We start from the raw sequence: 9,976 nt of genomic DNA on the forward strand, positions 1-9,976 counted from the left end.
TTACTGATCTTGCTGGGCTTGATGGCGCATGCCTATGACTCCAGTGTTTGGGAGGCTGAGACAGGAGGGTCTCAGGTTCAGCGAGACCTTTTTTCAAAATTAAAAGTGTGTGTGTGTGGGGGGGGGGTGGCTCAGAGGTAGAATGCCTCTAAGTTCAATTCCCAGTACCAAAAATAAAAATAAGAGGGGCAGGGGTTATGGCTTGGAGGTAGAATGCCCCGGGTTTAATCTCTAGTACCCAACAAATCAAAGCGCTGTGTTGATCTCAGGGGCTGAGGTGTCCTGTGCTGTGGTGAGGCCTCCCCTGCCTCGCCTGCCCTTGCTCTGCTCCCTCTTCCTGCAGTGACTCCTGGGCCCTCAGCCCTCATGCCCTCTCCTCTCTCCCTGCCCACATGCAGGGAGCCCCCGGGCCACAGCGTCAGCCCTGCACTTCCCCTCCACGTCCATCATCCAGCAGTCGAGCCCGTATTTCACGCACCCGACCATCCGCTACCACCACCACCATGGGCAGGACTCACTGAAGGAGTTTGTGCAGTTCGTGTGCTCAGACGGCTCGGGCCAGGCCACCGGACAGGTGAGTCCCGAGGCCCCGGAGCCCTGCGCGGCCTCATGGCCGCCTGTCTCTGCTGTCTGCTGTCTGTCTGTCTGTCTGTCTGTCTGTCTGTCTGTCTGAGAGCTCACTGGGAGAGGGAGCCTACTTGGGGCTGGAGTGGCAGGGAGCTGGTAGTGCCTGCCACAAGCACAACTCAGGGTTTTCTGGGACTGGGGTCAAGGGTCAGAGCACTGCTCCAGGGCCCGTCTTTGGTGGTTGGGGAGATGGAGGCAGTGGCAACGGCTGCTGGGCTCACTCTGCCTCAACCCCTTGTGGTGGGCTTGTATCCTCAGCAGAAGTGAACCTGTGATCTGTCCCTCCCAGGCCTAGGCTCCTGCCTCCCAGCACTCTTCCTAAACCTCAGGGTGTAGGGTTCCAGACTGGTGTTTGCCCATTCAGCACTGTTCACATTTGGGGCAGTCCATTCTCTGGTGTGAGGCTGTTTTGGGCTGCAGGCCGCAGAGCTGCACCCCTGGCCTCCTCTCAACAGACATGGGGAGCACCTATGGCAGTCAAAAATGCCTCCTAGCCCTGTGCAGTGGTGGTCGCCTGTAAGCCTAGTACTTGGGAGTCTGAGGCAGGAGAACCACAGATTCAAGGCCAGACTCAGCAAGCGTCAAGACTCTTAGCATCTTGGCAAGACCTTGTCTCAAAAATAATAAAAAGATGGCCGGGCGTGGTGGCGCACGCTTGTAATCCCTGCACTTGGGAGGCAGAGACAGGAGGATTGCACCGGTTCGAAGCCAGCCGTGCTGGCCTAAGAGACCCTGTTTCCAAATAAAAATATAAAATAGGTCTGGGAATATGGCCCGGAGGTAGAAGGGTTTCCAGGAACCCCAGTACCACCAAATATATATATATATATATATTAAAAAGAGCTGGGTATGGTGGCATACACTTACAATCCCAGCATTTGGGAGGCTGAGACAGGAGAATCACGGTTTGCAGACAGCCTCAGCTACTTAGTGAGGCCCATTGCAAGTCTGTGAGACCCTGTTTCAAAATAAAGAATAAAAAATAGGACTGGGAGCTTAGCTCTGAGGTAGAATGCCCCTGGGTTCCATCCCCAGTGCTGCAAAGTAAATAAATAAATAAATAAATAAATAAATAAATAAATAAATAAATATAATAAAAAGAGCTGGAAGCTTACCTGGGAGGTAGAATGCCCCTGGGATGTACCCAAGAAAAAGCAAGTAGAGGGCAAGCCCCAGTCCACAGAGCTGCCAAGGAGATGCCTGTCAGCAGGACTCGAGAAATCCTAGGCCTGCTCTGGTTCTAGAGTGAAGCCTGTCTCCACCCTGGGAGAGAGGGCTCCCCAGCCAGCCCTCCTACATCAGCGAGTCTCCCAGGGGCCCAGTCACCCAGGAGCCGGAGCACCCAGGGGTATCTCAGCAAAGGAGTTATCCCAGGTGCCGGGCCAGACGTGACCCCTAGGTGGAACACGCTGAGTCCTTCATGGGGGAGTGCTACGCTGGGACATGGTGGTCTTTCGATCTCTGAGAAGGTTCTGCAGCCCCAGCAGAGACGCCCCAGTCCTCTCCGCTGGCATAGGAACCCCGGCGTGAGAGGTCGGGGGAGGGCGCTGAAAGGGCCGCGGTGGGAAGGTGTTTTGGAAGCCCACGCCAGTGGCAGCCCAGTGTGAGCGGCCAGCCGTCCTCTGCACTCTGCGGAGCGTGGGCATTAGCTGCGCTGGCGTGTGCTGGGCGGGGCCGTGGACCGGCCTCCTGGCTCTCCGTCCATCTCTTCCCTCCCTCCTGACCTCCCACTTTCCTCTTCCTCTCCTTTCTCTTTTGCCCTTCGAGCATTTCTCTTGCCGTCTCTGCAGCTTCTTAGCACACGGGCAGCCTCACCTGCTCCCTTGGACAAGCTGTGTCTGCTTCTAGGGGCAGGGAAGAGTGGACACGAGCCCTGACAGCTGCTGTACTCCCTCCAGAGATATGGCAGACTTCGTGGGGTGACACTAGCCCAGGCCCTGGCCCTGACAGACCTGAGGTCAGGGATGAGGAGCCCAGGCCAGGAATGCTGTCTCACCCGCCACACCGTCTTACCCAGGGGCAGCCCGGGCTTTGAGTCACAATGGGACGGGCCTAGGGACAAGCGACAGGAGCCTGGAGCGAGGCTCCATCAGCCCCCGCTGGGTCCTGAGCTCCTCTCGACTCGAGGCTTCAAGGCTGAGGACTCACCAGGCACGATGGCCCATTCCTGTGATCCCAGCACTTGGGAGGCCGAGACAATTCATTTAATGAGCAATTTAATGATACCTTGTTTAAAAAGAAAAAGTAAAAAGGGCTGCGGGCATAGCTCAGAGACAGAATGCCCCTAAAATATCTTGAGCTTTCGCTTTGCCTGGAAGGTTCTTGCTCTAGTAAGCTGCAGATAAAACACAGGATAGGTATGCAGCCAGGCTTCCTGACCTAGCTCGCAGAGTGCAGCCAGGCTGGGAGCACCTCTCTGGAGAGAGGAGGGGGCTGGGTGGGGAGTCTGCTCCAGGGCCCCCCACACTTGTGAGAGGAGGCCAGAGGTGCCTGTCGGCTGCATGCTATGGCTGCGGAGGCCAGGCTGGGCTTCCTGTTTCCACCCACGGCTGGGACCGTGTGTGCTGCCGTTGCCTAGAAGCCTCACTGGCGCCCAGGGGCCCAGAGCTGCTGTTGTAGCAGGTCTGGGGTGGGGCTCCAGGATCTGCCTTTCTCCTGGGCTCTGCTGACCCGGGGACCTGCTCTGGGAGCCTCTGCTTTAGAAGAGGGGAGTGACTTCTAACCTCCTTGAGAATCTGAAGTTACAGATCAGTGCAGGGAAATATGTACGCAGAAAAATCTTACGGACAATTGCAGAAGGGTTCCCAGACAGCGCCCTAGCTCATCCCAGGGCAAGACATGCACTGGTTTCAAAGAACCGGATCAATCATAGCCAAGGACCCGTGGAGGCGGCCCTGGAGGAGATGCAGAGGGCACAGAGAGGATGCCTGGTTCAATGTGTTTCCAGGAGACAAAAGAGAGACCACGTGAACGCAGTGGAGAGGTGACGAGAGCAGGATCCTGGAGGCAGGGAGGCTGGTCTGGATCAGCTCTGACCATCCACGCCAGGGCGGCCAGGCCCACGTCTCCATCTGTAAGACGGAAATGAGGAGCTACAGCAGCCTCCAGGTGCCCTCCAGCTCCTGACCAACGAGGTCATGAGGTGCTGCAAGTCACAAGATTTTGAGATTAAAAAAACAAAATGAAAAACAAAAACTTTTTAAGCCAGGCTTGGTGGTGCACACTTGTCATCTTAGTAGTTGGGAGGCTGAGACAGGAGGCTCGAAGGTTCAAGGCCAGTCTCAGCAACTTAGTGAGACCATATTTCAAAATAAAAAATAACCTGGGACTAAGCCAGGTGTGGTGGTGCACGCTTGTAATCCCAGTACTTGGGGGAGCTGAGACAGGAGGATTGCAGGTTCAAAGCCAGCCTCAGCAATTTAGTGAGGTTCTTGGGAACTTAGACCCTGTTTTCAAATAAAAAATAAATAGGTCTGGGGATGTAGCCCCGAGGTAGAAGGCCCCTGAGCTCTGTCCCTGTACCACAAAATAAGTAAATAAATAAATAGACCTGGGGGTGTGGCTTGGAGGTAGAATGCCTCTGAGTTTAATCCTCTGTATAAAAGAAAGGAAGGAAGGGAGAGAGGGAGGGGGAGGGGAGGAAGGGGCAGGAAAGGAAGGGAGAATGTGGTTAATCGGCAGTTTCAGTGCCTGGTCATACTGGGCTGGGTTTAGCAATTTAGGCATTCCTGGGGCGTGAGGACAGGAAGGAGGCAAGTGTCCCCTCTGGGGGCCTGAGCCTGGGCCTGGGCTGCCTGAGAGCAGGGGAGGCTACGGTCCTTCAGACCCTTCCACTTCGTGTCCTGAGAAAGAACGAGACAGGCACCAGACAGGCCAGGAGGCAGGCGAGATGCAGATGCTGCTCCGACCTCAGAGCGACCCTGCAGAAGCCCTGCCCGTGGATCCTTGCCGCTGCCTGGAACCCAAGTGTCCTTTTCCAAAATGGCCATAGTGCAAAGGGTCTCAGCCCAGGGCACAGCCAGCAGGACCAGTAGCCACCACTTTTTTTTTCTTTTTTTTTTGAACTAGGGATTGAACCCAGGGGTGTTCTACCTCTGAGCTATACCCCTAGCCCTCTTTACATTTTTGTTTTGTTTTTGAGATCTCGCTAGGTTACTGAGCCTCTCGGCTGTCCTTGAGCCTTGGATCCTCTTGCCCGCCTCCCAAGCGCTGGGGGTCCGGGTGTGCACCACCTGCCCGGCCACCTCTAGTTTTTGTCAGAGTCCTCTGAGAATCATCACCCCCAGAATGGTCAGGAGTACTTGAGGGAATGTTTCAGAGCGGCAGCACGTCAGCCCCAGGCGCTGGGCATCAAGGCCAGGACAATGGTGAGCCTGCAGGGGTCAGGAGATGCTGACTTCAAGCTTAGTAGGAGGGACAGAGAGTGACCCTACTTGGTCAGTGGGACACGAGGGCTGTATGCTCCAGCCAGCACGTTGGTGTCGGGATGCCCTGCTTCCATGGCCCCCGTGGGGGTCAAGGGCATCCTGGAAGCACAGGGGGGAAAGAGATGGATGTGATTCTGGGAATCTGGTGGTCCCGTGGGGAGGTGCTGCTCTCCGCTCAGGCCTTACGGAGTGTAGGAAGGGCCCTCCCGCGGAAGGCTGCCTGCCCTGTTCTGGAAACCTCATCAGTTTGAATGGGGCATGCCTGAGGCCAGGGGGTCTCAGGGGCACAGGTGATGCGAGACCCCATTCCAGGCCCACCCTGGGGGTCTTGGGAACCTGCAGGACTGAGGAGATGATGTTTTGTTCAGACGCTGTGGCAGCTGGGCAGGATTGAGTGTGAGAGAAACCTGAGTTGCTTTGCACTTGGGGAAGGTTTGATGAGCCTGCTGGACAGAACTGATCGACCCCCTGGGATTGGGCAGCTGCGGCTGTGGACTGAGGCCTGTCCAGTTGTAGCCCAGTGGCTTTGAACAAATCAAAACTGCACAGAAAGCCAGGCATGGTGGCATACACTTGTGATGTCAGTACTTGGGAGGCTGAGATAGGAGAATTGTAGGTTCAAGACTAGCTCCAGCAACTCAACAAGGCCCTCAGCAACTTAGTGAGACCCTGTATAAAATATAAAAGGGATAAAAGGGCTGGGGCTAAAGCTCGGAGGTAGAATACCCCTGGGTTCAATCTCCAGTAGCAAAAACAAAACAAAACAACAGCAAAACCCCACACATCTGCACCAAGCCTCAGGTTTTCTCAGCTCTGAAACAGGTGGAATAAAGATACCTTTGGAGCAGGCTTTCCTGGCAACAGCAGCGCCGGCCTCTGCACTCGGGATCCTTTGTCCTGGGGGTCCATCTGTGCACTGCAGGGTGCCAAGCTGCAACTCGCACCTGCCAGATCTCAGGAGGCTCCCCCAGGCCCCTTGGTTGTGATAACCACAAATGTCTCTGATACTGCCAGTGTCGCCTGGGTGGGTGGGGGCAGAATCACCTCCAGGTGAAAACTGCTCTTGAGGGGCAGTCCGCGGGATAGACACAGCATAAGTGAAGAGCCTGGTCCAAGGTGGGCACCAAGAGCGCCAGGCTGGTGAACACACTGTCTCAGAATAGACCTCCTGGTGTCTGGTCATCGTGGTCCAGATGAATGAGGACAGACGTGGGCTCGCTGGAGACGGTAGACGGTGGGCTCTGTAGGCTTTGCTCACTGGTAGAGGAGCACAGGGACCCCGTTCCCTGTCTCCTACCTGCATATCTGGGTAGGCAGAGCTTTGTCCCGCAGGGGAGGAAGAAGAGCAGGGGCCCAGCCTCTTGGAGCCTGGACCCCTCCCAGGAAAAGTCAGGGGGCCTGTGGAACCTACATTCATTCCCTGGAGCCAGAAGGTCGACTCACCAACAGCCAGGCATGGGGCCCAATGGAGGAAACTCAAATTTGAGGTCAAAGAGGGTACAAAGGACGTGGACAGGAGGATCTTGGCGGCCCAGCCTCCCTGGCTCCTGGGGCATCATCCAGCAACAAGTGCTCTTGAAGAACCTCATGGAAACCAGAGCCCACTGCAGCGCGTTTTCCTCCCTGGCTATTCTTTAGAGAGAAGGCCAACACCCTGCTGTCCAGCAATGGGGGCAGCTCCTCACCATGGCATCCTCTGGCCACCGTGCCATACGACCATGCTGGCAGCCTGCAGTCCTGGGCTGGGGCCCATGCAGGGAGCATGCATTGCCTTTGCGGGCTCCGGGCTACGGAGGCGAGCTGGCTCCGCTCGCCTGCGCTGGAGAAGGCCTGCAGGAGCAGAGAGCTCTGGGTGCAGCTGCACGAAGTCTAAGTGGCACGTTTTGGTACTTAAAACCTTTTCCTTACAAAACAACAAATCACCCGTCGGACACCCCTCCCTTCCCTCCCTCCCATAACTTCCAAGGAGGACCGGAAAAAGAGAGAGAGAGAGAGAGAAACACCTGAGAGACCAGAGGCCTCACCCCCACCCTGTGCCCGATGAAAGGCCCTCCTGATCCTGACCCTGCATCTTGCACAGGAGCCAGCGTGGCCGTGCAGGGGAGCGTGTGTCTGTGTGTGATGTGCCTTCATGCGTCACTCTATTTATGTTGTTCGCAGCCCAACGGTAGCGGCCAGGGCAAAGTCCCGGGGTCATTTTTGCTACCGCCGCCTCCTCCAGTGGCCAGACCTGTGCCCCTTCCTATGCCTGATTCCAAATCCACCAGCACTGCCCCAGACGGCGCCGCCATGACTCCTCCGTCACCTTGTAAGTGGACGATGAAACTGAAACCACAATGCCCAGCCCCCGGCCCAGCCAAATAGTCTCCGCTGCCGCCGCCGCTGCCGCCGCCGCCACTGCACACTGCGCGGCGTCCCCTCCGCCACCCCCTCCCAGAGCCCGACAGAGCAGAGCCCCCAGCCACAGCCTCCGGGCCTCAGCGCACCAGCCGGCACCCGTGAGCCCCTGCCTGCCGCTCCCAGCCGGGCCGGCCCAGGCCCCTGGGGGGCGGGAGGGAGCGCACAGTGGGTGTCAGGCCAGTGGGGGGCGGGAGGCACAGCCATGCCATCTTCATGCCTGATTGCTGTTTTTATTTTTTTGTTTTTGTTTTTGTTTTTCAATTTTTTTTTTTTTGTCGTCTCGTTGTTCCCTACACACACACCAAGAAAATTAAATGTAACCACAAGGTGACGCCACCAGCCATCCCCTTTTTGCCTTGCCCCCTACCCCCTTCCCTGGCCCCAGGCCTCTAGAGCTGCAGAAGGATGTCCTGACCTCCCCTCAGTCTCTCATTTGGTTTCTCCTCGTTCCTCTTTTTTTTCTTTCTTTCTTTTTTTATTTGTCCTTTCTCTTCCCATCCGCTCCCTTTCCCTTCCCCTCTGATTCCTTTCCCAGGTTGGCTGTTCCAAGAACAAGGGAGGGCTCTGGGCCTCTGCTGACTTCATCTCTTTCTGTTTCTCTCTTTCTTCATTATTATTATTATTATTATTACTCTTATTACTACTATTATTTTCTTTTAAACCGATGACAAACTCTGTCAAAGGGAAGAGAAGGAAAACCTGAGTGGAGAGGCCCTGGGTAGACCCGACGTGAGGGACAGGAAGGTGGCGAGCTGGCGGGCGGGCGTGCTGTCTGCGGCGGGCGGGCCGGTGGAGGGGCCTTGGCGCGGGCGGGCGCTGCGGCGGCGGGCAGGTGGGGCGGCCCATCTCAACGTGCTCTCTCTCTGCGCACTGTCTCCTCCTTTCTCACAGTTTGAGTTCTCTTTCCCCTTCCCCCTCCTCTTCATGCCATCTTCTCATCCACATCTGCCATATGACACGGAGTCATGATCATGGTCATTGGAGGGGCGGGGCGGCGGGGCACTTATGGAGGGGCGATCTGGTGAGCACTGGGTCCCTGGGAGCATCTGCAGGGCAGAGGGTGGGCGACCTGTGATGCTCCTCTTCTCTCCTGGGCACGCAGGGCCTGCTCCCTCCTACAGGGCTCCAGCCGGATACCCCCGAGGAAGAAAGGAAGAACTTAGGGGTACGCTGTTCATTTGTCCCCTCAGGCTGAGGACAGCCCCCACCCCGGGCGACTGAGCGTTGGGCCTCCTCCGCTCTATAGCTCTGGCTGGCTTAGGCCTGGGCCAGGAGCCCTTAGGCCTGATGCACCGATGGGGGAGGAAAATGGCCCAGGCTTGGAGCCTGCTGCCCCGAAGCACAAGCTGGGCTGCTGGCTTCCAAGTCCCTCTGACCTGTCCTTCCGGGCTCAGTCCTTCGAGTGCCCAAGCCACTTGCCCAGTGCTCAGGCCTGCTAGGGTGCTAGGTGGTGGAGCACCCAGCTAGGCGTCAGGGTGGGGGAGTGGTCTGACCCAGCGGCCTCCCCAGCAGGGCAGGGCCGGGCCGCCAGAGCTCTCAGCCTTTCAGCCCCTCTCCTCCAGCAGGACAGCCAGGGTGCCCGCCGAGGGCACTTGGAAGCAGGGTTGTTTGCAGCCTCGTGCGGTTCCTTGGCACAGGCCAGAACTGGGCCCGGGGGATGTCAGTTCTAGTGCCAGGGCCCCTTCCTTACCCTGGGCTGTGGAAAAGGATGCCCAACTGAGCTTCTGGTGCCAGGCAGGGTGCATCGTGCCATCCTGGTCAGTGAGAGGATGGGCGCCTGGCATGGGGTGGGGCAGGCTCCTTGGGGCCTGGCCGGTAGCATAGCAGCCCCCACCCCAAGCCAGCGTCCTTCCCGCTGCCAGCCTACGCCCCGCAGCACAGTCTAACCCGGTCTCTCCCTTTCTCAGCAGTCCCGAAGGGCAGTGCCCACGTAGGCCCCAAGGCCTGACAGGGTCTCTTCCTCTCTCCCCTGCTCCCCACAGCATTCGCAGCGACAGGCGCCGCCTCTGCCAACCGGTTTGTCAGCATCGGACCCCGGGACGGCAACTTTCTGAACATCCCACAGCAGTCTCAGGTAAGAGGCCGCCTGGAGGCGGCAGAGAGGGACGTAAGTCCAGGGGCACCTCGCAGTGAGAGAAGAGGCTGGGGTCTTTAGAGCTAATCTAGGGTGCTACAGGGCCCAGCCGTTGGCTTGCCCAACTGGGCCTGCCTCCCCAGGCTGCCCCCGGGCTCCCTGGCTAATCGGCTAATTGGATAATTAGCTCCGACAGCCGGGGTACTGGGGAAGGCGGCCAAGGACCCAAGGCTGGAGGTGCTCTGGGCCAGGCCTGGTGGAGGCAAAGATGGAGGCTCCAGGCGGCCAGTTGGGAAGAGGACCACAGCTGCCTCCTGCTCTGCCCCTCCCTCTCGGGCTGAGAGCCCTGGCCCCAGCCCTCCCCTCTTCCCTGGTTTTGGGTGGGCTGGGCGGGGTGGAGGAGGGACAGAGTAAGCCTGGTGGGCTGCATGCCCAGAGACTCTGGCAC

General features: G+C 57.8%; 1 protein-coding gene across 2 annotated transcripts in view; it reads left to right on the forward strand.

The window, feature by feature from the left end:
* The window catches only part of NFIX (nuclear factor I X), a gene marked incomplete at both ends in the record, with an annotated part of 77,877 nt that extends 68,369 nt beyond the window's left edge, over positions 1-9,508 (forward strand). For both annotated transcript variants that reach the window (XM_080715069.1, XM_080715070.1), the window contains 2 exons: positions 399-574; positions 9,437-9,508. In XM_080715069.1, the coding sequence (XP_080571195.1) occupies positions 399-574; positions 9,437-9,508 (248 nt within the window). The remainder of the gene's footprint in view (positions 1-398; positions 575-9,436) is intronic.
* Between the last annotated feature and the right edge of the window lie 468 nt (positions 9,509-9,976).

The sequence above is a fragment of the Muscardinus avellanarius genome (assembly GCF_963383645.1).
Source record: "Muscardinus avellanarius genome assembly, chromosome: 18".
NCBI classification, from domain to species: Eukaryota; Metazoa; Chordata; class Mammalia; order Rodentia; family Gliridae; genus Muscardinus; species Muscardinus avellanarius.